The sequence below is a fragment of the Seriola lalandi genome, unplaced genomic scaffold (assembly GCF_002814215.2).
Source record: "Seriola lalandi dorsalis isolate HSWRI2012SDOR001 ecotype SW California unplaced genomic scaffold, Sedor1 jcf7180002054383, whole genome shotgun sequence".
NCBI lineage: Eukaryota > Metazoa > Chordata > Actinopteri > Carangiformes > Carangidae > Seriola > Seriola lalandi.
In genome coordinates, this window is record NW_019524936.1 from 1,002,792 (window position 1) to 1,030,645 (window position 27,854).

General features: G+C 40.8%; 1 protein-coding gene across 1 annotated transcript; it reads left to right on the forward strand.

Moving 5' to 3' along the window:
- Positions 1 to 122: 122 nt before the first annotated feature.
- On the forward strand, positions 123 to 27,582 carry LOC111657104 (vinculin). Its single transcript, XM_023409098.2, has 21 exons — positions 123 to 472; positions 11,933 to 12,003; positions 14,619 to 14,769; positions 16,455 to 16,563; positions 16,871 to 16,993; positions 17,198 to 17,358; positions 19,894 to 19,984; positions 20,111 to 20,258; positions 20,850 to 21,003; positions 21,120 to 21,295; positions 21,986 to 22,176; positions 23,121 to 23,320; positions 24,254 to 24,382; positions 24,523 to 24,672; positions 24,829 to 24,937; positions 25,029 to 25,331; positions 25,423 to 25,547; positions 25,742 to 25,927; positions 26,006 to 26,209; positions 26,325 to 26,429; positions 26,558 to 27,582. The coding sequence occupies exons 1-21, from the start codon at positions 305 to 307 to the stop codon at positions 26,702 to 26,704; spliced, it is 3,201 nt and encodes a 1,066-aa protein (XP_023264866.1). The 5' UTR covers positions 123 to 304; the 3' UTR covers positions 26,705 to 27,582.
- Positions 27,583 to 27,854: the final 272 nt, after the last annotated feature.

Sequence of the window (27,854 nt, forward strand, 5' to 3'; positions counted from 1 at the left end):
GAGCGGCACCCCGATCGACCAATCAGACACCAGGGAACTTGCCTTCCCGCTTGTTGATTGGCTAGAGGGCGGACATAGTTCGCTGACGTTTAGATTCCTCGCGACCACTCTCTGGCTGGGAGCTTTTCACGTTTATGGTTTGACGGGAGTAGTTGTAGTTCTCACACCGGAGAGTGAAACTGTCCTGGAAAAAGCTACCGGGATTGCTTTTTAGGCTTTCGTAGCGGGAGTTTGGGAGTGAACTGCCTTAAGTGGTTGGAGAGCGAATCTTTTTTCTCTTGGATAGTGGTCTAAAGTTGTCACCATGCCGGTTTTTCACACGAAGACGATAGAAAGTATTCTGGAGCCGGTGGCTCAGCAGATATCCCATCTGGTGATAATGCACGAAGAAGGTGAAGTTGACGGGAAAGCTATCCCAGATCTGTCGGCGCCGGTTGCTGCCGTGCAGGCGGCTGTTAGCAACCTTGTGCGGGTGAGTAACTTTCTTCCCTTGGTAAAACTGCATCGGGTAAAGTCTGCCCAAACTAGGCGTATGTTGTAGGCTACCTGTCGCTCTTTGTCCCACACCGTCCGCTCTCAAATTAACTTACTTGAGAGCATTGAAACACAATACTTACTAGAATACGAAAGTAGCTAGCTGTGTCTTATGTATTTAATGGAAAGAAAGATGTATGGATGCTATCAAAGTTTCTGGAAGTTGTTTGACTTGGGGCAAAGGGCAGTTACGCCCTTTTCCCCTTGAAAATATGCCCTGCCTCCTCTGTAGCTGACTGCCATATCTTGACGTAGGCACTGCCGCTGGTATGTATGAGCCAGGTACTGGGATAGGCTACAGTGAATTACTTTAGCGTTGAATCCAGTTCACCTCACAAAACAACTGCTCTGATTGTCTTTGAATATTTCTGTGTGTAAGAATCTGATTGAACTTCAAATACAGAAAATGTTTGATTACACGAACCTCAGTTTACTAAACCATAGAGTAGGCGGGACAGTTCATCGCCCTGCATATGATGTGCAACCAAAGCTTCCAAACAGATGTTCATATTGTTGCATGGGACAGTTGGAAAAATGATTTACCACTGATACAAATACAACGACAAATCGTAAATATTATATATCAGCTGTCAGCAGTTCATACCCCAGAATGTGAAACCACACGATTTAACCACAGTTGTTCACAAAAAAGAACCTGCAAACAAACTGAACCAAATGCTTCTTGATGTACTATGGCAAGTGCTCATACATTGTTATATCTAGTTGGTGCCCATGATGTTTTTCTACCCACACAGAGCAATTAAAATTAATTATGCATTTGGAGACTTGCCTTTTTTTTTGAAAACATTAAATTACTTGCCCCCCTTGACCACATGCAGCTGCAGTTTCCAGTATTTTTAGAATCAAACACAACCAAACCACAATAGTGTTCCTCAGAGCCACAATATAAGTATCATAGCACAAACTAAGGAAATGTCAATTGCATTTCCTAAAGCTTTTTGTTGAAAACACCAACCAACACATGGCAACTTTCCTACAAAGGAAACATGGAGATATGAGGGACATGACAGATATTGTGGCTTTTATGGAAAGGAAGAGATATAAGCTATATTAAGGCAGGCTTGGTTCCTGTGTGTTCTCCTCTCTGTCAGCCTGGTCAAGCACACAGACCCTGGCAGTTGTTGGGTGATAAATTTGGACAATTGCTCTGGCGTGTCCTGTCAGCAAAGGAATGCTTCATTTAAAAGGACTGCTTCCCATTGCCCCCCAATTTATTTAGTAGGTTTTTATGGTCCAGAACCACCTCGTGCCAGTACACTTCATTCTATGCCTTTGTTTTTCCACTCTGAAACTGTAGATCTGTACCCCATTGTGTGTGGTATTTATATTTCCACACCAGCAAGGTTTCCTTCCTCTGAGGGAAATTATGTTGAAGTTTTTAAAAAGTGTATTCTGTTTATGTTTAACTTAAATATGTTGACAGAAGGCCTTGTCTACCTTAACATACTTAAGTGATGTCAGTGTTTTGTGAAGGTACCTTTTTGTTCCTTGGGTAACAGTTCATAAATACTGTCGCATTTGGTTACACGTTGTAAAATATTTCACTGAAATCTGTGATAGTTAGTCCTTACCCAGTTATATTGGGTTCTAGTTTTTCCTTCAAACTAATAGCGATGATGGGTGTGTGATGTCAAAGAAAATTAGTCACACCTCTTATCAGTTTAGATATGTCCACATACCTGCAGAGTTAAAGTGTGCACAGTCAAACATAGTTGAAATGTCATAAACACACTGTAATGGAGCTTGAATTTATGCCAATATTTTTCATATTAACAATAAACTGAAAGATGTGGCTTGTTCTGATGTACAAGCTGATAATTAACAGCTAACTCTACTGCTCTGATATTTTTAGCCTTTTTAGATGCACATTTACCATGTGTACACTCCAGTTAAACCCTAAATAACCCTAAACCCTTTCAGCAAAAAGCTCAAATAAACCCACTGTAAGTTACCTGCCCAGTACGAGTAACTAGGCAGTATAGAATGTAGAGCATATAAACAGCCAGAGATCAACCCAGAGCTAAAAGGAGAGTGACTGTTGGACTTAACATTCATCAAGTAGACTCATGACTGAAATAATGTTAATGTTGCCAGAGGTGTAGGGCAAATTTTAGCTAACACAGCAACATTATAGGATGATAATATGCCAGAGCTGGAAGTTCCTCTGCCCCAGAGCGGCTAGAAAATCAATTAATGCAGCTATAAATATAGAAACATTGTTGCAGATCACTCTAATATGAACGCGGTGCTTGTCAACAAGTCCTGACACATGAAAATGGCCTGTGCAATCTCAGCTTGGTTGGGGTGAGATGATCCAAGCTCTCTGGACACTCTGAATTGTGATCAGATGTTTCCAACAGTGGCATGAATGAATGGATAGGCCTGTAATTATTTCCAGTTGCTGCAGCAACATTACAACATGGACAGTGTTATGAGTTCATTGAAGTTAAGGATGAGATGTAATTTCTTCTGGTTTAAGTCCCACCAGTTCTGTGAGTCATACATTTCGAAGCTCAAATGAGAAATCATGCTGTAGGGCTCATATCTTTTATTTCTTTGTTTCTGATGACAGTTGAATATTATCTGGAAAAAAGGTTTTTTTTAACTTGTTGTGTAGGTGTTGCCATTTTTGCCCATGCATGTTTCATTGTTTCCAAAAATAGATTGTAATGTTCTCAATTTTTGCATCAGTTGTTAAGTCAGTTGCAAGTAAACCACTAACTGGGGAGTGTATCACTGTTGAGGAAAGGATCATCCTTGGAGGGGAAAGGGATGAGGCTGTCTAATTGCATTTCTCCAGACTTTCCCAGGGCGGGGCTGTGTCAGGAAAAAAAGCAATCTACCTCATTGTGTGTGTTGCAAGGAAAACCACATGTTGCACAGACTTCCTCCTTCATGGATTCAGTTAGAAATCTCTTGAGATGGAAGCTTGAAGACAGTTTATCAAGGTGGATTTTGGATGACCTAAATATCTCTCTGAAAGTGGGTTACAGATGATTGTACCTTTCAAACTTCGTATTCTAGTGGTTGTGTCAGGTTTCTTCCTATTGCCAGACAAAGAAAAAGACAATGCTTTCAGGATGCTCTTATGTGTGTAAGCCTGTCTGAGGAGATCTGGTGCGTTCACTGTGATAAGTGTGCAGACCTTTAAATTATTAATTTGAAAGAGCCTAATCTTATTTTTCCAGATGCATGGAGATTAAAGTACGACCCTCGTAAATTGACCCAGTGTTTTAAGCGTAGCATGACCACAAAGCATTGTGAATGAAATATGTTCGGTCTAACCGAGACCCTTCACAAGCGATCAGCATCTTTGACCTCAATGTTTTCAGACCTCAATTAAAGATAAATATGAGGAATGTGAAGAATTCCCAGCAAGCAGGAATGCATCCTGGCTTGATGGTGGTGGGGGTTGGGGGGCTGAGCTGATCCTTTGAATGAAATATTGAGTACGAATATCAGTCAGCAAGCCTTCCCAGAGAAGAGTCTGTGTTCACAGAACAGTTCAGGTCAACCACACTATCTGTGTCTGTGATCTATGTTTCACTCCTTATGCAGATTTAAGTTGGTAGATGTCTTTACCCACAGGATGTGGCTGTTATTGGTAAATATTCTGCTTTGGAAAAATATGAGAGTTTGAATGTACAATGCTTGTGCAATAAGCAAGCCTTGTGCAACCATGAGACAAAGTCACCGCAATTACAAAGTTACTAGCAGGGTTCAAAACCTGCTGAGCTGTATATAAAGAACTTACTCCAGTGTGTCCTTTGTGTAGTTATGCAGCTGTGGTGCTTGAGAGCAAATCAGTCTAGTTTTGTCTCACATCTCTCAGGTTGAAGTTTCAAGTTGAGAATGTTGTGCTAAAAGGTTTTTGAATCATAATGAAACTATTACATGTGAAGATTTACAGTTAAACTAAGTTTAAGTCTATTAAGTGATTCTGTGTTCAAATATTTTCCTACTGGGGTATATGGAAGAACAACATGCTATGTCATCTTTGTCAGCATTCATTTTTTGAGTTGACTATGCAGGCCCTTTTTTTTTATTCCAGGCCTGTTGTACTTCATTATTTTTATAGCTCATTTTTATAGCTGTTGGATAAAGACAAGAATGCCAGTGAAGTAGAGTCCTGGAACTGATAAAGTCATAAGTGTTCGTCTTCCTGTTTGCACAGATCACAAGGCTCACATGACTTACATAGATGCTCCTATCTGCAGATCATTAAGTGGCTGTACAGTCGCTGTTTGGTGCATTGCTACTGCGATTACAAATTACTAGTAATACCAAAAAAAAGGTAATCTCAATGGTAATCTTTGTATTTTTGCGAAAGATATGAGTTACATTTCACTGGACCAGGAAACATCAGCAACACACTTGGAAATGTTCAACAGTTTCGTTAAACTTGAATAGAAATACAAATAAAACACAAAAAGTTTTTAAATACTAAACTGTGTTTGGATCAGTATTTGATGAGGTATGGAATAGTAATTTCAGTCACTTACATCTTTGATCCATAACAGATGGGGAAACAAATATGTTCATTAACTAAAGTGCTTAAAGGCAGACAAAAGAAAAAGCTTCCTATTACCTGGCACTCCAACTTCCTGTAATTTGTCATAGGAAATTATTTCAAACTGCTCACCATTCAATTCTATCACATTGGTAACAATAACAGGACAAGGGGCGCTTGTGTAGTTCCCAATTAAAAAAAGGGCTTCACAAAAATGCATTGTAGTGTTATGGATTCAAACTGCATCTGAAGACTATTTTTCATGAGTTTGATGAAACTTTATAAGACTAGCAGGGGAGTGTTGAGGTGATGAGGAAATGCGGGCAGCCAAGTCAGGAAGACCCGGCAGCTGTCGGCCCCTCTCAGGAACAGGAGTGTGAGCCAGCAAAGGGAAACCCCTCTCCCTTGGCAGTGAGATGTTTATGGCTACAGACCATGCAAAAGAATTCAATGCACTAGGGCTGTTCCTTTTCCAAAGATTAAAAATTCAAGTTCAAATGAATAAGAATTAATACTTTAATTGTTCGGATTGACTGACTGCCTCACATGGGCGAAAAGCTTTATCCAGGGCTTGTATTGGAATAAAAAAAAAAAAAAACCCAAAAAACAGCAGGTTGAAGAGCATGCACCTGCAGCATTTGGAGACACAAGTCGTGCACAAAATGATTAATTTGAGCCTAATTTGTGACATAAGACACAAATTCATGTGCACAAGTTATCCAAATATTTACCCCAATTACCTTTAGAGCCCTTTACAGATGTGACATTCATGGACAGAGGATTTTTGAAATGCAAGCAGAAATCTAAGCTATTATCCAGACCACATATTGGACACCACACAGCAATTGCACGCATTTTTCTCCTCTTGCAGCTGGTTCAAACAGGAAGCTGTTTTTCCCAACAGTTGACATACAATAATTTAATTGTGTTCCTACACTCACTCCTGGCAGTACCGAGGAAAGGGGAAGACTATATAATTGGATAGAATCTATGTACTGTACCAATTTAAGCGCTACAACATAATACTTCACACTCATTGTTCTTAGACCTTTGCTATATTCCTCCATTTTGCATTATAGAAGAGAGCAACAATAGTTTAGTTTACTGATGGGCAAAGAGGTCTCAGGGAACACTTTTTAGATTAGGGTTTGTTGCATGTATGTAGCCTACATAAACTTTCTTTATAATTGAAATCATTATTTTTCCTAATATTCAAATGATGGCTTGAATATTACAAATACAAAGCGACAACCCTATGCACTGATTGGGATTTAGATCTTTTAGAAATCCATTATCCATTAAATCATCTCATTGGATAACTGAGTGTGATGTCGCCCCTTCCTCCCCAACCCTCGGTGGATGCAATGAAAATAATCTCTTGTTATCTCTCTTCTTTTAGCAGACCTTGTTCTGGTGGATGACAGCTCGTCTATTGCCAGCTTTGTATTGACTCACTCTTCTTTTTAAAAGGAGGCTTCACACCGATGAGTGCCGCTCCCTAGTAACACTGTATGAGCTGCTAAGCTCCTGTAACATGAGATAGATAGTTGTGATATATTCTCTCTGGCTGCAGGGCTTGTTTTGCCACGGCCAAGCAGGCCATTTGATTTGTGACTTTCATCGCCCTGGACACCTCATGTGTAGCTACTTCCTGAACCAAATTAATAAACCATGTTTGACACCACTTGACAGATGCATGATAAAGGTGTTGACCTTCAGAGTAACCTCTTTGCTACCCCTCATTCATTGTTAGACAAAAGCTATTTGGTATCTCAGAACACAGCACTTGATGGATTTGAGACTATTGATCAAGGCTAGCTAATGGAGTGCTGTGCCATCAGTTTGTGTGAGCACATCTCATCAAATTGCAGTGCAAAGTTAGAGTGGGAATCAGTGTCTGAGTTCTACTTTCAGCAAGTAAACCTGTGTGTAGAATGATACACAGTTTATTTGTAGGACATTGCTATGGGCAGCGGTGACGGCACTTGCCAGAATTTTGCCATCATAGATCTTTGTGGTCGCCATGATTAACGCAGCATTGTGCTAAAACTACCCAACATGTGAAAGGCAGACTGTGTCTTGGCAGCCTTGAGGCTTTCAGAGTGGCCTTTCTTCTCCAGGCAGAGCGATGGGCTGCTGTCAACAAAGCCAGGTCTGTTCTAAAGGAGCAGCCACTTTATCAAGCTACTTCACAACACAGGGTTTCCACACAGCGTTCTTGGATGGTAAAAGGACTGTCAGTGTTTCCACTCCAGATAGAAATGGTAAATGAGACTGTCAGCCGGTAGCGTGGTATATGACAGCTTGGAAGAAAATGACACTGAATCAGGTTTTAAAAAGAATGTGGAAGTGAACAAATGACCTTTCTTAAAGTGGTTAGCCTGAATCTTTTCAAGGAAGGGGATATTTTTGTTGTGGTTTGGGTTGTAGGTCTCAGCCCTAATTAAGAATGATCTGAAACTCAACAGCCTCATGTCATCACTTCCTTTCTTCCCCCCTGTTTTCTGTCTTCACTGTCAAATAAGGAAACATGCCAAAAAGTTACACATTTTATTTAATAATGTGGTGATCTGCTACTTTTTTAAATTTTATATTATTGTAAATTGAATATCTTTGGATTTGTCCTGCTGATGAGACAAAACATGCAATTTGAAGATGTTATTCTGGCCTCTGGGAACTACAAGTAGTCTCCTAAGATGTTATGGAGCAGACTATTAATCTTTTTAGCCCAAAAAACCCAACAGATTAATCAGTAGTTAAAATAATCTCAAGCAGCAGCCCTATTGTTGAGTCTGGTCAGTGTTTGTATCATAAGTACAGTACGTGGTCCAAAATCATGACAGAGTCTGAAAATAGGAAAGACGGCTAGGCACCACAAACTGCTTGACAACAACATTTATAAACTTGGGTCGCTGTTCTATTTTTGCAGTGAATTGTTTGGATCGCTGGTCAGCTGTGGACTGTTTTTGAACTTCAGACAGCAGGAAGAGGCTCCACAGGGAGCAGGAAAAGGAAGATAGCAATGACCTGTTGAATGCAGTACCAAGAGCCTCAAGTCTGCTGGTTTTTGGACACTCCTGCATGATGGTTTGGGGAGAATATGAGTCAGCGCTCATTAAATGCTGCTCGCACTCAGCATTTGGCCTCCACATTGTTCACCTATAGTGCAGCCAATCCGTCTTCAGCCTTTTGTTCAGTTTAGGTCACGTCTAAACTTGACTTTACTCTCATAAATCTTGGTGATGTCTTAAATCTGTTCTTACATGAGCAAGTGAGTTCAGTTTTTCAGTCAGAACTGCAGTTCAGTGCCTTAGAAAAGGTACAACTGCTTTAATTACTTTTTTTTATTCATCTATTGAATCATTTAATCCATTAATTGTCAATAATATCAGTCCAAAAATTACTTGCTTTATCTGACAGTGAAACAAACAAAACAAAGTATAAACCTAATACATGGCGAGACTGTGTGTAGGTGCGAACTGTGGGCTTAGGACTACTTGTTATGGGAAATCGCCCACAATGCTTTCCCACTGTTGCAGTCCAGCCAAAAAACGGTCCCCACATGTAATGGGTTTTAACCTGCAAATTTTTGCTATGTGGTACTTGCAAAATCCACAAATTGATTAATCAGCTAGCTGTTGAGGTGCATATAAAGTAAATTTGAGTATTTATATTATATGCACCAAATATATATTTGGTGATTTCTGCAGATTTCTGCATCGCTGGTGTGTAGATTTAATTCATTTTATATATAAAGATGATGTAGTGATACAATACACTTCATTGTATGAAAATAAATCTGCACTCACATTCTACTTATAGACAACTTCCCAAAGATGGACAAAAAAGTTAAAAAATATCCGCACATTGGTTTAAATCTTTTGCAACATGCTTGGCTTGTATGAATGTGAAGACCGGACAGTGGTGTTACTTTCTTATAGGAGGTTACTGTGTGTGTTCTATAGTGTTGGTAAGGCTGTAATGTCTTTGTATTACTTCCTCCCTCCTCACTTATATTTACTTCAGTCTGTGCCCTATATCCCTCCTCTGTAGCACTGGCCTGCTGCCCTTTAGTTGAATGGGACAGAACAGCTTTAGTTGTTGTCGTTGGCTTTTGTTCAGAGCCACTCATTGGTGGAATGTCAGGGTGGCATATGTACACTGCCACTTCAGTCTGAGATGGACACCCTCTGCTAAGCTTAAGTTTTAGTTTAGCACAACCTTTGGCCCTAATTTATAACCCCTCAGTTACTCACAGTCCCTCTGGTCCAGTGAAGAGAGAGTGAAGAGATGTGTGTCTGCTCTGCTCCATTTCAGCCTCCACGTCAACCACCTGGAATGCCTGTGCTACTGCCTGTAGTCGGACACATTGACGAGCTCTCTGGGACTGCTCACCACAGCATCACGACCACGTCCAAAATAACCAAAACAAAAGCAGAATCTACTTTTTTAAAAATCATTTTCAGTAAGGCTTCTTGATTATTTTTTTATCAGTCAGTTTCCCAGCCTGAGCGAACATCTCTAAATTGCTTGTTTTGTCCGACCCATGGCGCAACACTCCACTGATTTTGTGAAATATGATAAATTTCAAATGATATAAATGACTTCAACAAGTTATTAAACTTGTTCTTCTGTTGATTGACTAATCAACTCATTTTTCAGCAGTCATTACCACCTTTTTTCATTTCTGATCTGTTGTTTAAAAGCACATTGACCTTGGCTAGCTTATAGCATATCACATAGCAGGTACTTGATTGTGCAGCAAAGTTCAGCTCATTGAAACATGTTGAAAATGTTACATATTGCTGAATTATGTGTGACAGTGAGGTATTGGCTCATGTCGTTTTATATTTGTTATAATCATAATGTAAAATGTAAAAGAAAAGGTTTAATGTCTCCCTTCTGGCCGGTGATGCAGCTCATTTAACCCAGTCGGTGTGATCTGTGTCCCGGTATGAACGTGTGTGATCCCTCACCCATGGCAGCTTGACATGGGTGAATTGTGTTTCCCTACAACGCTGAGGTCATGGTGGGGGAGGTGAGTCATTTTGGCATTTGAAGGAGAGGAGGCGTTCAGCTGCTTTACACATTATAACTGTGCTGAGGCCTGGCGTCCCCCCAGCAGCTGCCTCGTTGAAATAATGGACAAGTTAACAGGAAATTCTGGAAAACTGCATGATTAAAGACAAAACTCCCTAAGGGGGGAAAGTTGTGGTAACAGAGTTTAACTCATACACATGACATGCTATTGATGTAGAAAATGTGTGCTCAAGTTGCATAAAAGATTTGTAATAGGTCTAAACTTAAAACATTGCTGAGCAAGCGCAACTGTGCCAAATTCCTCTGAAACTTAGTGCCGGAGCTCGAAGTGTTGACTGATACAAAACCCTCATGACTGATGAGCTAGTCATCAGGACTGAGCATGGGGTGGTGGGTGTGTCCTGTCTCGACTGGAGTCTGTTTTTCAGCCCCTGGTTCCACCTTTACCAGTTCCTAAATATAATACAGTAGCTAAGTGGCTTGTCATTAATAACGGCAGACCATGTAGCATCTTCCAGTTCCAGATTTAGGGTTTGGTTATACACCAGCAGTTTGCAGTATCCTTGTCAAAATTGTAACCTTAGCTAAGTGAAGATAATGGATGAGATGGAAGCGAAGACTTCTACCAAATCCATTCGTCTCTACATTGCGACAGCACAGAGTGCATCGTCATTCTTTCATTGGTTTGTTGTCAAAGTATCCCATGGTTGAATTAGAATCACGAGAGCAAGTGTGAAGCACTAGTGCTATTTCTGTAGTTACTGCACTTTAACCTTGTGAAATGATTTAGAACAATGGTTGGACTGCTGAATCCCTCAAATAAATCAGTTATAACTGACTCTACCCAATCAACTGGAAACACATATTTCCTGTGCTAAAAGTAACTCTCAAGATCTGTCATAATTTTTGCAGACAACGCTCTGATGAAGCATTCAAATCAATACAACTTCACAAATCTCTGTATATTAGACATTATTAAAAGTCTGATTCACCGAAGTGTTCAGTCAATAATCTAAGTAATATAAAAATAGCAAAAATGACATGGCTTGTCTTGGCTTGCATATTTAGTCATGGTATGAAGTACGTTACCATAATGTCCTGCTCCAGAATCCAAACAAAAAAGGCAAAGATATCCAAACAATAACCTATGATTTATCTCAAACCATTTGCAGTAATAACTGCTAGAAGTAGAAGCTTTATTATGGCTCAGTTTTAAGCATTGTCACTACAAAGCTAAAAGTTTTTCACGTCTAGTTGCCATGTCCTCACTACGCTCACTTGAGTTGTCTGTCACAGTTTTCCTCCTCCTCGTCACAAAACTCTACACTGTTGTGTGAAAGTGAATGTGATTGCATAGCATCTGTGTTGACACTGTAATGGACCAATGACCTGCACAGACCTTTGGGCTCCAGGCTCATGTGACCCTGAAGGAGATGAAACAGACGGGGTGAATGACAAATTGGTGAAGTCAGTTTGAAACTTACTGGATAAGTCAATGTGAGCAACTGCTTTTGAAAACAGGTTCACATTAATTAACTTGTGTTAATCATATTTGTTGGCATCAATCATTACATTACTTGCGCAAAGTAATATAGATTACGTTATGAATCATTGATTTATGAAATATTTTTTCTAAGCTCTCAAATTAATGAAAATTAGGTGAAATGTAGTAAAACACTGTTTGTAAATGTCTTGTCTTTGTCTTTTCTCCTGGGTTCTGTTGTGTAACTCATTGATCGTACATTACTGTTTTATTTACTTGAGATGTCTTGTTCCATTAAATTACAGTTGACTGATTTTTACTCAGAAAGTATCTGTGTTTTGCAGGTGGGGAAGGAGACTGTACAAACCACAGAGGACCAGATTATGAAAAGGGACATGCCACCAGCTTTTATCAAGTAAGCACAATGCGATCACTTTGCATACCTCAAATTCATGCGATGACAAAGCATCTCAGATGTGTTTAGATGAAGTGAATATCTCTCTACAGGATGTGGAACCCACTAGCCTCTCTTTGGCTCTCTTTCTCTCTTTATCTGCTGCAGTAATGGCTGGTTGTGCCCAAGCAAAGGTCAGACATGGCATGTTAAGTGCCTCAGAGTCTTGCCCTGGTGTAACATAGATATTTTGTTTGCCCAGGGAGGAGCTCCTTTACCCTAAAGGAGAAGGGCCACAAACTCATACTGTACATGTCTTTATACATAAGAGCCACTGGCTGCTGCTGCTTTTTTTTTTTTTCTGTCGAAACATAAAACACACACACAAAAATGGGGTATGTATTCATGTAGAAAAGAAGAGGTGTACATATTTAATCGTTGCATTTGTTTCCCTGGCTGACTCAACATCAGTTAAATCATTAACTTGTGCCCAGCTGCTGTCTGTTCATATCACACAGTTTCACCGTTCCCCATTACACGAGAGACTGTAGTGGTGGGAGGGAGAGGCGGGTCCTGGGAGCCCCCCAAGGTCAGGGATGAAATGCATTGGCAGGCACAGGTCATCAGACTCAACACATTTGGCGCCTCAAAGTCACATCGTCACCCTGTCGTCATCCATCAGCACATGCGATGGAATGCGTCTCCTTCACTAAATATAGTGTCTGTCAGGGTCCGGTTAATGCATGGGCTGTTTCTTGCTAGTGCACGCTGAAGGACACTGCTGGCTGGCTCTGCAAAAAAACACACACACACACACACACACACACACACACACACACACACACACACACACATCAGCCTTGATGTCATGCACATATGTTAGCCTTTATCCTTAAGAAGAATTGTTCCTCCAGAAGAATGAGAATAAGACTGAGCTCCTCTCGTTTGGCCCCTCTGCAAGGCCTAAAATGTGGAAAATAGCAATAACGTTCCTGTGTTGCCGCGGCAACATTTGGCCTCTAGGCAAAAGTAGGAAGTTAATACATTGTGGGAACTACAACATGTGGCGGTCCTTGGCTTGTTGCCTGTTTCTTTGTGCAATATGGCTGTTATGATACTATGCAGGTGGCATGTATGACGCTGACTCAAAGAATGAACCTGCAGTTTTTGCTGCTCTGTAGTTCACTGAGTGCATCACACCCAGGAGGCAACTATCAATCATTTACTTTTCTGTGGAAGCAGGGGTTAAATTGGGCTGAGGCCAACCACAGTGCTGAAGTCTGCTGTGGTCTCCAGTCATATCCTGTGAGAAAAAGTTAACTTCTGCGTCACAAGATAAACATACTCATACTCTACATGTGCGTTACGTCAAGTCAGTTTTATTTATGTAGCCCGAATTCACAAATCACATTGTCTAATTACAATTTATCACACCTTCTATCCTTAGACCCTTAGCCACTGGAACTGTTAAGAGTGTTTACCCAGCTCCCGTCTTGCCCCACACCCTGTCCTGCTCACCCAAGAATTTGCTTGAAAATGAAATGGCCTGTCCTGTCTCTCATTCATTAAGCTTTTTGACAAAAAAAATCTCAAGTTAAGGTCCACGGAGTAGATTTCTTCCAGTTGCATTTCATGAGACAGAGGTTTTGGGAAAACTCTACTTGGTGGTCCTTGAGTTAAGACTTTTTTGTTGAACTGCTATTTGCAAGATCAAGAGTGACCCTTCATGCTCAGTTCAGTTGGCTATTTCCTACATTCTTTTTCCAGGTAAAGTTCAATACCACAACACATTTACTCACAGTTTACTTTGTGCAACCATCATGTTTCTGTGGATGAATAAATCTGTAAATGCATTTAAAATGATCAAAAATGGACTAAAAGCACTATTTGACTGTTTTGAGTGTATTTTCACCATCAGTTTGCTGGTTAGAAACACCTGAGACATATCAATAGGAACTTCACAATATATTTCTGATTCAGTAAATGTTTACATTATTTGCTTCGGTTACATGATAATTTGTTCTTAGTGCATGCCGTCCTATAGCTGTGTGCTGTATTTTACACAGCTTGTAATACAGAAAGGAAACTATTGACCATATTATTAGGACAACTAAGGTGAGAATAAGCTATTCACCTGATGTGTGAACTCTCTTTCTTTTGAGCTGAAATTTGATATTAATAATTTTGTTATTACTTGGTTACTTTTAATTCCAGCCAGCATCAGTTACAGTCAAATCTCAGCAGTTTAATTAATCAGGTTAATTAATTATAATCCCTAAATTCATATCAATCAGATCAGTGTATGAAGAATAGTTGTTTTAGGCTTTGACATAACTGTAGGTGTAGAGAGAACTACCCATCGGATATAGACTCCATTAGCTTACACATAAGTATTTGCTTAAAACGTGATGAAAAGCATATAAGAAAAGAAAATGAAACTAAATCGATGTTTAGACAGTAGTTACAGTATGTTACGACTAGCTGTATCCTCAAGCTTCCATCTGTTTTTGCTGCAGGCAATTTGCTGTTTCCATGTGTACTGTCCATCTGGCTTCTGAAGGGCATCAGCATGACTTGTTTTGGAGGATAATTTTTTCCAACTGGTCTTTAAATCAATTGTCTTGTGCTTTCAACAGAGTGGAGAATGCATGCACTAAACTGGTGCAGGCTGCCTCCATGCTGAAAGCCGATCCATACTCTGTTCCTGCTCGGGATTACCTCATCGATGGCTCCCGGGGCATCCTCTCTGGGACCTCTGACCTGCTCCTGACCTTTGATGAGGCTGAGGTATTCATTAATTCCTTCATTCATTCCTTTGTTCATTCATTCCATCATTCTATATTTTATTTAGAAAAATCTGTTAACCGGCAGAAGCCTGTTTGCTTGGCAAGGAGTTAATTTTTAAGACTTTACAGGAAAGAAATATAGATGCAGTGACGCTGCTAGATATCATCAGTTTTAGAGGTTCTGTGTATTCTAGCACACCAGGATGCGGTTGTGCCCTTAACCTCAGAAACACAATTCAATGATGTTTTGATGCGACTCCTGACGATGGAAGAATTGATTTGTCTGCCTCTTGTGCTCTGAGTTCTCCCAGTGCATTAATAAAGCATTAGAGCAAAATGATGTGCGCTTACATGTGCTTGATTTTTTTCTTTTTCTCCTCTCACTTGGACTGGTCAGATATTTAAAGATTTATTTAACCAGGAAGGTCCCTTTGAGATACAATATCTCTTTTGCGGCATCATGAGATCAAGGGTTTTATATGAAAGTGCAAATGGGGACAGATAATACCACAAAAATGTACCAAAACATAACAGACACAAAACATCAGAGGCTAAACACCAACTAATCCCAAAAAAGTGGCACATGTTAAAAGCAATGACATTGTTCTATAAAAACTGCATAAAATGTGACTGCCTTATGTTGGCAATAGATATAAAAAAAAAAGAAGCAGGAAACAGAATTTGTGATAAGCTGATGACTGCAGTACATGTTTTTTTTTAACTGTCAGATATCCTGCCTCTGACGTATCTTTATCAGGTTTCCTTAGTAACCAAATTCCAATGGTTATTTTTTGTTTATTTTTTCTTTAATAAGTAAATATCAGCTGATATTTAACTATCAGATTATCCGCCTGAAAAATCCAGTATTGATCAGGCTGTAAAAGATGATGTGTGACTGTATTTTTATCATAGCAAGCTGTGGGAATAGTTCAGAAAACAACAGAAGCTGAGAAATGGACACAACATAGCTAACACAGCGTGTAACTGTGTTAATGGTTGTAGCATTGATTTTCAATGAGCAGTAGGCGAACTGGAAGGGCTTTAATATCTTTTTAATGGACACTTGAGCGAGAAAGAGATCTGCTGCCACAGGCCCCTCTGTTATAGGGACAGTATCAACCCCCACCACCACCCCTCACCACCCCACCCTTCTCTTGGGTGCTGTAAGGCTTATAAAGGAGACACAGAGGTAGATAAATGTGGCAGACATGCCAGTGCAACTTACACAAACTTCATATTTCTTACACAAACACTTCTTAAATCTTACACCAAGCAGGGGTATCATCAATCAGACCCATCCTCCTTATCCTCTCAGGGATGGAGAGTAAAATAGAAAAGTTGCACATCAGCTCTCTGTGAGCAGATATCAGGCGGGCGTCCCAGCGCTGTCTGCAGCAGTCAGCAGGACTCAGCAGGACTCAGCAGGAGTCATCAGTCAGCGTTGCCATCATGTTTTCAAATGCAGCTCAGGGATCACTCTGTATAGTGGAGTGGTGACTCCAGCAGTCCAAATAAAGCTCGAGTGAAAGAGGCTGGAATGTCAGTAGGCAGCATTGTGCAATTAGAGAGGATCTGAATGGGAGGGGGCAGGAGGGGTGGGGGTGCTGTGTTTGCGTAATCGCTTTTCTCTGGAAATGCTGTTTTTGAATTAGTGCTTGATGTTGTTTTATCCCACCACTATCTCAGGTCCGCAAAATAATCCGCGTATGCAAAGGCATCCTTGAGTACCTGACAGTGGCAGAGGTGGTGGAGTCCATGGAGGACTTGATCACATACACAAAGAACCTTGGACCAGGTCAGTCTGCTGACACAGTGTCAGGATTACTTTACTCAAGTCTTGACATAACAGTATCTGACAGTAGTGTCTTAGTTGACAGATTCTTGGTGTGTATGAGTTAACACTTTGTTTTTGACATATAAGCATTCATATGTGTTTTTAGGAGCATGCAAATTAAGTAAAAGTACATTGTGATGTTGACTGTCAGAGGAATGTATTGGAGTAAGAAGTACAACGTGTCTACAAAATTACACTTCAAGCTTATTATTTGTTTAAATGTACTAAGTGTCTCTCCTTTCACCTCTTTTTTTTTTTTTTTTTCCAGGAATGACAAAGATGGCAAAGATGATCGATGAGCGACAGCAGGAGCTGACCCACCAGGAGCACCGCGTGATGCTGGTCAACTCCATGAACACAGTCAAAGAGCTGCTGCCCATCCTCATTTCAGGTAATCCTACACTGCCTTCACAGAGAGGAGATTCTTCCACATTGCACCGTTTCTAGTTTTTTGTTTTCTCCATTTTGATGTTTTTTACTTTTTTTTTTTTTTTTTACATAAAGCAAAGACACTGGCACACACCCTACGCAGAGTATTGGTATTATTGAGTGGATATATTAAATTGTTTATTGTGAGTTCTGTTTTGTATTTCAGGTATCAAAATATTTGTGACAACCAAGACGTCTGGCAGCCAGGGTGTGGAGGAGGCCTTGAAGAACCGTAACTTCACTGTTGAGAAGATGAGCGCCGAGATAAACGAGATCATCAGAGTGCTGCAGCTGACGTCCTGGGATGAGGACGCCTGGGCCAACAAGGTACGCACGAATAAATGATATGATGCTTAGTTTGTCTATGGCCATCAAAGTCACATGCACACACTTTTATCATAAACATAAATGAAGAAAAATAGGCTGCTTTGCTGTTTGAGGTGCTCAGAGTGTTTAACCTTTTTTTTTTTTTTTTTTTTTTTTTTTTTTACATTCTTTATGGATCACAACTGGAAGCCGTGTTTATAAGAGCAAAAACTGACTTTTGTCCGCTACCCACTGTGCCCTCACGCACTCCCAGAATGCCTTTGGCCAGAGGCTGCAGACCGGAGAGATTATGAAGTGATGTTACTCTCATATGGCGTATATATGTTTTCACCTTTCTCAACAAGGCATGCACTTTGTTTCATCAGGATGACCTTATTTCAATGTTGACAGGCATGAAAATGGTTTTGCATTTTACATACACTTCTTACATATAGCTGGTAATTTAAGTAGGCATGCTTTAACTTTCTCTGTGTCTCCATGTAGCTCGTTAATCTGTTGGCTTCTTTTATGTTTCTCTGCTCTGCACGTTTGGCTTCTCCCTTGTCCCAACACTCTCCAAATGGCTCTATCTGGTGCCACTTTTTTCTCTGTTGACACTTTTTTTTTTGTTTTGTTGGTCTAAGTTGGTATGTCCAGTTAAGCATTTGTATTTATGTCACTCTTCCTTTCTTTTTACCGTTTCTTTCCCCCTTCACCCCCTGTAGAAGGTAAGCCTTACTTCTCTTGCCACTTAGTTGTGCGGCAGCATGTCTGACAGATGTGTGTGCTGTCATGTGCTTTGTTGTGCCATTGTGTGTTTTTTTTTTTTTTGTTTTGTTTTTTTTGCAGCGGGACTGTTGTGAGGTTAAAGTGTTAACTATCTGTTATTAGGGGTAGATTTGCAGTTTGAATATTGTTGTACTGCTGTTGGAATGGTGTTTATTTAAAGTGTTGAGCAGGTTGAATTGCTCAAATGTTGATCTGTGTAGTAACTTTTTTCTGGTTATGGATTTGTTTTGCTTCATAACATGACATTGTATCAATATCTGTGTGTCCTCCTCCTAAGTCATTTGAAACTCAGTATATGCATGCCCTCAGCCTGTCGGGATATTGATTGAGCTGACTCATGCGCTATTGATTTGAGTGTCATTAAGGAGAATTCTCTTACCGTTCATCTCTCTTTACCAGAATAATCAGGTTTCTCCTGATCTGCACTTGTATTTAACAGCCACAGGAGGAGGACACAGAGAAAATCTGATATGGATTTTCTTTTTGTATGAATGGCTAAAAAAAAAATTTATTTGTTTTAATCCAACAGAATTTGCTCAGTTTGCTCACAAATCTTCTTTCCATGAACACTAAAACTGCCCTCTCACTTTACATGATCCTCATTACTAATATCATGACCCACACCCTGTCTTGTACCATTCAGTGTCTTTGAATATAGGCTGTAATGAATGTGCATTCGATTTGACTGCAAAGATCCTCAATCTGTCCGTCTCTCACGTCACTGTTTTTTTCACTCACACATACTTTGGCAGTTACTGACAGACGAGCAACAGCACAAGTTTAAACAGTAAGCTAATGAATTCACGTGCAGCTCTGGTGATATAACTTCACACCTTTCTACTTCCTGTTTTCTTCCCCTCCTTTTTTCCGCTCTGTTACTCCACACTCCCCTGTTAGTGCCGACAAACATGTTTGTTCTCTTTTATTTTGACAACGTGAACATTGTGGGGGCTCGTCAGACATGTTGTGTGATGAATATTTTTAGCAGTGTGTTTGTTCTCATTTGGGTTTAATTTGCTATGAAACTCTTGCTGAACTATGTGATGAAGATTCAAGCTGCATTATGAAGAACTTGTGTTTTCTGAATTCCTATCATTGTACCACGAAAAGCAAGCTCACTAAACCACTCATTCATCCGCTCTGGTCTCCTGCTTTGCTCCACGTCCTACAGGACTCCGCTTTGTTTTGCAGACTTGGGCAATGAGTGGACTCATTGTCAAGTCAGCCGCTGTTGGACAGATTGTTGTATTTCCATCCACTCTGATTGAGATACAATGGAGAGCCGTTTGGCTTTTTATAACATGACATGCTCATTATTGACAACGGGAAAGAGGGATGGAAACGGCATGCACTGCGTGGTTGTGTCTGACAGATGTTAGTGATGCTGCACATGGACTTTGCTGTATGTTGTGTTTTGCTAGAATAACTAAACAGTGGGTCTGATTATGGCAAATGCAGAAAACCTGAAACTTTTCCTGAATATGAAACTGGCTGGGGAAAAACTGTGAGTGAGCCAAAGCATCTCAGAGGAGTCATGACTTGATTTCTAAATAGGAGTATGAATATATAACATCATGTTAAACGGGAGTCTTAACTTGACATTAACTCTTAACATGAAATTCTCCCTAATAATCATGTCATGATTTATAGTGAGAACATGTATAGATTGGCATGACTAAGGGCATTGATCGACTCCTTTTTTTAGTTTTCTTTTGGTTCATCGATTCCCTTTAAGTTATTCATTTATTCTGTCTTGTAAACCTAAAGGACACAGAGGCCATGAAGAGGGCTCTGGGGCTCATCGACTCAAAGATGGCTCAGGCTAAGAACTGGCTGAGGGATCCAAATGCTCAACCAGGTAATAAACCTGTCCCCTACCTTAAACTATCCAGTCTTCCACTAATCAAGTTCCTCAGGCTGATAACCTAATTGTATTCATTGACATTACTGACGTGTCTGACCGTTCTGCATGTTGTGCTTCTAGGGGACGCGGGCGAGCAGGCCATTCGACAGATCCTTGATGAAGCCGGGAAAGTTGGTGAACTGTGTGCCGGGAAGGAGCGGCGGGATATCCTGGGCACGGCCAGGACCCTGGGCCAGATGACTGACCAGGTGTCTGAGATGAGGGCCAGGTACGGCATGAAAGACACTGCTGTGTGTGTCTGTGTGTTGCAACAATAGCAAGATATTTCACCACATATTTCACAAAGTCCATGTCATTTTTCATTAGACAGTCTCATGCTTTGTTACTGTTAATCTTTCCTAGAGTCTGTAATTAAATTTCCATTGGTTATTGTATTGATAAATGCTCCTTTTGTATAGCAGTTTCATTTTCCATCCTCAAAGGGTGTAAGGCAGTAAGTATATTATAGGGGATTATAGTGTGTGGAAGAGTGGAAGTGATATCCATCTGATATGAAATCTGATTGTCACCAGGGACACTGAGTCATGCTACATTAAAAGCAGCTGTCTGGTAATCCATAATCTCCATGGTTGTGTTACTTCTCTGAAAACAAGGCGATGCCTCTGAACCATGGCTGGAAATAGAAGCTTTAAGTGAGGAAATACAATTCTTAAACAAGAGCATCATGAGGCTTAAGCTTTGGAGTAAACAAACATGTGTAGATAAGAGAACAGGTGACCATATGTGTGCCTGTGGGGCCTTTTTAAAGGCATAGCCATGCTGCAGTTTGTGGTATCCATGTGTTCTTTGTCCACCCCAGAGGTCAGGGGGCGTCCCCGGCCGCCATGCAGAAGGCGCAGCAGGTTTCCCAAGGGCTTGACGTGCTAACTGGCAAAGTGGAAAATGCTGCTCGCAAACTGGAGGCCATGACTAACTCCAAGCAGGCGATCGCCAAAAGGATTGATGCTGCACAGGTGAGTCATTAACCCTATACAAAAGAGTTTGTCTCTATACAAAACATGGATTCAAACGTCTCAGTGCACGTTTTCGATGGTGTTTCGAGTGTTTTTCTTGTTTCTTTCCCGTTCAGAACTGGCTGGCAGATCCTAATGGCGGCCCAGAGGGAGACGAGAACATCAAGGCCCTGCTCACTGAGGCCAAAAAGATCGCAGACATGTGTGAGGATCCCAAAGAAAGAGATGACATTTTGCGCTCTATTGGAGAGATCGCCGCCATGACTGCCAAGCTCTCTGATCTCAGAAGACAGTAAGTTATTAACTGTCTAATATATGAGACCCTTTTATGCTGAGTTTGTTCTTTTAGATTCAAGTGTGATTGTTGCCTGTCTGCGCAACCCCTCTGGTCTGTTTTCACACTTTATTACAGTTATTCAGATGTTTTAATTCAATACTTGAATTTCATGTCGTAGCTAAGTGCAACTGTTTACCGCTGTTGCTTGGAAACAGTGCTGGTGTTATGTATGCAGCAAAAAGTAAGAAATCTGTGTACAATACTGTTTATAAAGTTGGCCTTGAAAGTCATTCTCTGTCCATAAATCGAGGGGGGGTGTTTTATCTCTTCCACTTGTCTACAATTGTTCTCTTCTATTTATGGCTGAAATGAACGGCTAGTACTGAAGACCTTGTCACAACATGCACACATGACTTTTCTTCCTGTGGGAATTCAGATTTCATACTACAATTTGAATAGTTGTTACTCCACCTTGCACTGGTAGACTCAAACTATAGAAAGTGCTGATTTCACTGCATATTTAGTCCAGATTTGGACTAAACTGACATTTTGAATGCACTTTCAGTCAAACTGATTAATAGTTATTTGCTCTCTTAATATAGCTAGCTATTCATGGACCTCATTCCAGCCATATCTTTATGATAAAACACCGGCCTCAGACCCTTTTTTTTATTTATTTTTTTTCTGTTTGCAATTTCCTTATAGGGGTAAAGGTGACACTCCTGAGGCCAGAGCTTTGGCTAAACAGATCGCAACAGCTCTGCAGAACCTGCAATCCAAGACCAACAAAGCTGTGGCCAACAGCAGACCTGCAAAGGCAGCTGTTCACTTAGAAGGAAAGATTGAGCAGGCGCAGCGCTGGATTGACAATCCCTCCATGGATGACAGTGGCGTCGGTGAGCCTGGCCCCTATCCTCACCAACTTCCTCATCACTCTCTATCTCTCTCTTACACTCCTTCACATTCCTTCCACTGCTCCCGTGGCTAAATTGCAGACCAAACACTTGGTGTGCACGACGCTTTCTACTGTACTTGACATTCTGCACCACTCTTTCCAACAGCGTTGTGTTATTCTTTGGTTTTGGCTTGTCTCCTTAAAACCTGGACATCATCTTACATGTTTACAACAAGGCTGTTCTAAGAAAAGTTGGTTCCCACAATATAATGGAGGAAACGCTTACCTCAAAGAAACAACATGAAATAATACAGAAGGAACTGCTGGTTTCTTTCCCCTCCAGTGTTGATAGAAGCAGCCAGTAAAATACCCAGCAACCATTTAATAGACAGCTATTGGCAGGAGGTGGCCAAGGTCAGCACCGGCATAAACAGCACAGTTAACTATTGCTGAACCAATTAATAATTTATTTTATCAAGCAGAAATGCCAAACATTATATTTTCACCTTTGTAAATTTGCTGTTTTTTTCTTTTGTGTTTATAGATTGAACATCTTTTGATTTTTTTGAATCATTGGTCGTACAAAACAAGAATTGTGGTTTGCATTTTTCACAACTTTATGACATTTTGTAGACAATTGATGAATGTAATAAGTTTAAAAGTGAAAATAACTGTTGGTTGCAGTTGTGCGCTTAACACATTTTAACAGTGTCATGGCATTATAAGAATTTTTAAACTAGCATCAGATCTGCTTTGAAATTCCATCAAACAGATATTTTGGTCATTATTTCTCAAAAAATATCAGAAGCAGTAGATAACTTGTCACTTTAGTACACAAGTCTGCTCTTGTTGATGTACCCAGAGGTAATAACATAATGTTAATTGGCAGTTAACCAGTAGAATGTTGTTTTTTGTGAGTGTATATATTTATCTGTGTGTTTCCAGGCCAGGCAGCAATCCGCGGGCTGGTGGCAGAGGGCCGCAGGCTGGCCAACGCTCTGCCAGGCCCATACAGGCAGGAGCTGCTGGGTAAATGCGAACAGGTGGAGCAGCTCATGGCCCAGCTGGCTGACCTGGCCGCCCGCGGCGAAGGGGACTCCCCCCAGGCACGTGCTGTGGCTCAGCAGCTCCAGGAGGCCTTGAAAGTAAGATGGCTCACACTCAACAGTCTCATTTCCATTCAGACCTGTAGCTTCACTTTGATAGAGCAGGATTCATACATACAGACGGTCAAACAACCCCCTCTGCTGGTCACCGGTGGTGGATGAAATACAAAATCAAATAAAACTCTAACATACTGTAGTAACATAAGTTAAAGCACTGCGTCAGTGTTACATTATGTAAAACAATAAAACATAGAGAGCACGATTACAAAATGTAATTGTTGCATCATGTGAAGTGTCAGATTTGTGATAATGAAACAAAAGTAATCTGACCACGAATGGAAACTGAAAAAATTTTGGGGTTTTCACAGTTTCAAAAATAGTTTAAAGATAATGCGATACAGGGTGAGAAACTTCTTTAAAACTCTAATAATAATGTAATTCTGAAACAAGTTTTTCATGCTTCCCTAAAAGTCTGGACATGTTGAGTTTCTGTTAAATCTGTACGATATACACCAACAAAAGCCATCAGATCTAATGTAATGTAGGATGATATTCTCACTCACTATAAATTCTAAAAAATGGAAATGTACAAATAAAACCTCAAACTATGTGTTCATACAGTATTTACTCACTTTATAACCCTGCTGTTTTACAGAATACATATACTTAGTGTTGCTGGCAGTTTAGTGTTACTCTCAGTCTGAGTTTTGAAACTACTGCTGTCTCATCTATAAGTTGAAAATGACTCAACAAACAACATTTTTAACAACAATTTGAAGTTTTAGTTGTTTATTAAAGGAAAGAAAAAAGTGTTTTTCTGTTTTAAATCACTGTTCTAGCCCTGAGTGTATTCTGTTGTATTTTATCAGAGGGTATTGAAGTTCAATAACAACGCATTTGTACTAGTAATATCAATGAGACGCCGACCAGAGTGTGCTGACCAGTTGTAACATCTGTTTGTTCCCCTCCCAGGACTTGAAAGGGAAGATGCAAGAGGCGATGACTCAGGAGGTGTCTGACATCTTCAGTGACACAACCACCCCCATCAAGTTATTGGGAGTGGCTGCCACCGCCCCTCTGGACGCCCCCAACAGAGATGAGGTCAGTGGTACAGTCACTTCCCTCCTCACTGTGATCTCACAGCTCTGAGCCTCCTTCAGTGTTTTGTTATATTTATTGGCAGTGTGTTGCCATATTTCTAACTGCCCTTTTGGATAATTGTTTTATTTGATCATGTGTAGGTCTTTGACGAAAGGGCTGCCAACTTTGAGAACCACGCCAATAAACTTGGCACCACAGCAGAGAAGGCTGCTGCTGTCGGTACTGCCAACAAGAGCACAGTGGAGGGAATCCAGGCTGCCGTCAAGTCGACGAGAGATTTAACGCCACAAGTATGTCACAGTTTTGTGTTTATATGGTTTCCGTTTGTGTCTGCCCTCCACTCAGCATCACAAAAAACAGAGCTGAGAGTGTTTCTTCCTTCTCAAGCCAAGTCTTGAGCATTTGCCAATGGACTGACAATTAATATTTGTACATTTTTTTTTCAGGTGGTATCTGCTGCTCGTATTCTGCTGAGAAACCCTGGCAACCAAGCAGCATATGAACATTTTGAAACCATGAAGAATCAGTGGATTGATAATGTGGAAAAAATGACAGGTAAGGTGCCGTAAAGATGCTGTAAATTCCATGATTGCTATTTTGTACCTCTTAGCATAATTCCCTATATTAACACGTTATGGACGTTTAGGTTTGGTGGACGAGGCCATCGACACCAAATCTCTGCTCGATGCCTCAGAGGAGGCCATCAAGAAGGACTTGGAGAAGTGCCGTGTGGCCATGGCCAACCACCAGCCTCAGATGCTGGTCGCTGGGGCCACCAGCATCGCCCGCAGAGCCAACCGTATCCTCCTGGTGGCGAAGCGAGAGGTGGAGAACTCTGAGGATCCTAAATTCAGGGAGGTGGTGAAGGCTGCATCTGATGAACTGAGCCAGACAATTTCTCCCATGGTGATGGACGCTAAGGCAGTGGCTGGAAATATCCAGGATCCAAGTATGCTGATATTGCTCACAGACATTGGGATTTTCATTTTATGTGTATGCGGAACATTCTGATTAGTTTTAATGTTTGTTTTGATTACCAGGTCTTCAGAAGGGCTTTCTGGACTCAGGTTATAAGATTCTTGGTGCTGTAGCTAAGGTCAGGGAGGCCTTCCAGCCACAAGAGCCAGACTTCCCACCACCTCCTCCTGAACTGGATCAGCTTAATGTAAGTCCTCAAATTTTTTTTTTTGATAGTGGAGACAGAGAAGAAACAGCTAGAATTGAACCAGGGCTGTTGCAGTACATGAAACTTGAATGTGTGGACAAAAAATTATTGTTTTTTCTAGGAATGACTTGTGTATTTAAACTGCCAAATCATAATTCTACATAATACATAATTACTTTGATTTGTCCTTGTAGCTTAACGATGAGGCAGCACCACCCAAGCCTCCTCTTCCAGAGGGTGAGGTTCCTCCCCCCAGGCCTCCCCCTCCAGAGGAGAAAGATGAGGAGTTCCCTGAGCAGAAGGCCGGGGATATGGTGAACGAGCCCATGATGGTAGCTGCCAGGCAGCTCCACGATGAGGCCCGCAAATGGTCCAGCAAAGTAAGTCAGCACAGTAGTGGTCTTTTACTTTGAAGCCTTGTGCTACGGTATTGATTATCTTCCTGTTGTACCTCGTAGGGAAATGACATCATTGGCGCTGCCAAACGAATGGCCTTGCTCATGGCCGAGATGTCACGTCTGGTGCGTGGAGGCAGCGGAAACAAACGCGCCCTCATCCAGTGCGCCAAGGACATCGCTAAGGCTTCCGATGAAGTCACACGGCTGGCTAAGGAGGTGGCCAAGCAGTGTACTGACAAGCGTATCCGAACCAACCTGCTCCAGGTGAGTTCAGTCGTCTTTGTCAGAAAGTTGAACAATGGCTTTTCACTGTGGAAAGACTATACTTGTTTTGGTATCAATTTACTTTCCCTCAGCTAACTCTATGACCTCGTTTCAGGTGTGTGAACGCATTCCCACCATCAGCACTCAGCTCAAAATCCTGTCCACAGTCAAGGCCACCATGTTGGGTCGTACCAACATCAGCGAAGAGGAGTCAGAGCAGGTAAGCAGAGTGTTTTTTATGAATGTGTCAGATCACAATGTTCCTATTATATCCCTAAAACAGCCTTTTAAAAAGGATCATTCATGTCTCCCTCATCACTGAATCTCTCTTCATTCCTTCTCCATCAGGCTACTGAGATGTTGGTCCACAATGCTCAGAACCTGATGCAGTCTGTGAAGGAGACAGTCAGGGAGGCCGAGGCAGCTTCCATTAAGATCCGGACAGATGCAGGTTTCACCCTCCACTGGGTCAGGAAGACCCCCTGGTACCAGTAAGAGAAGAGCCACTGTTCCTCTGCCTCATGCTGGTTCTGTCCAGCTGTCCAGGAGGACACTGAATGGACAGATTTATACTTTTTCGGAGCTATGATATCAGTGCCCTTCACCCTATTATGGGCAAAGTTTCTCTATTAGTCCCATGTCCTGTCTGTAACAGTTGCTGTTCTAGTAGAATGTAAACAATGGGACTATCAGTACGAGTTATGGGTTAGATTCTTACTGGGAACTTATTTTTTTTCTAAAGTGTGTAAAAAATGTGTTTTAAAGCTTATTTTGACAAATCCCAGGAATATATATATTTTTGATTAGAGGTTGGATTTCATATAATGTAAGGTTGATTGTTTTTGGTCTCTTCTAGACACAAACCACAGTAAGTTAAATTTAAATGAGATTTTCTCAAGAAACATTTTTTATATCTTTGTACTGATAATTTTATTATCATTATCATTCATTCACCTTTGCTAGAAAAAGCACAGGAGTTGTTACAAGTACAGTATAGGCCTATGCCCAGCACACACTAAATATATTAAGTGGTATTATGTCTGTTTACACTATTCTTTATTATCACAAATGAAAGAGAAACACTGTTCCTTATTTTACATTTTATAATGCAATTGTAATAATGTTTTTTTTTTTCTTCAAAGTTCTGCCAAAGACAGTCAGCCATGATCTTTGAAAGGGCTAGTTATTTAGATGGGCTAATTCAAAAAACTAAAATTTCTAAAGCAAGTAAAGATGAACACTGCTTGTAAGCTTGTATTCAATACATTCTACATATGTTTTGTTTCACATGTTGCATTGAGATTACATGTAATAAACAGGCTTGTGCAGGCGCTTAGTTCGCTTATGCTTCGGGCCGGCTCTACCAACAGGAATAGATGTCACTTTATCTTCATATCACAAAATGCATTCATAATTTCACAGGGCACAAAACTTGGTAAGATGGTATAAGGATGGTTGTTGTTATAGGAAGAAACTTCAATACAGTGTGAAAAAGAGAGGATGGAGAGATTGTAGCACACACACAGACAGCCTAACATCCGCAGGCAGCTTTTAGAGGGGTTATATCCAGATTAAAAACACGTGTGGAGATGGAACAACTCGAGCACTGTTCAGTCTCTGGTCTGTCCGGAGATGGAGGGTGCTG

Coding starts and splice junctions, on each gene's coding strand:
- LOC111657104 (XM_023409098.2), top strand. CDS start 305: ATGCCGGTTTTTCACACGAAGACGATAGAAAGTATTCTGGAGCCGGTG. Junction 22,177..23,120: donor CATGGATGACAGTGGCGTCG/GTGAGCCTGGCC, acceptor GTGTGTTTCCAG/GCCAGGCAGCAATCCGCGGG. Junction 26,430..26,557: donor GCGAAGAGGAGTCAGAGCAG/GTAAGCAGAGTG, acceptor CTTCTCCATCAG/GCTACTGAGATGTTGGTCCA.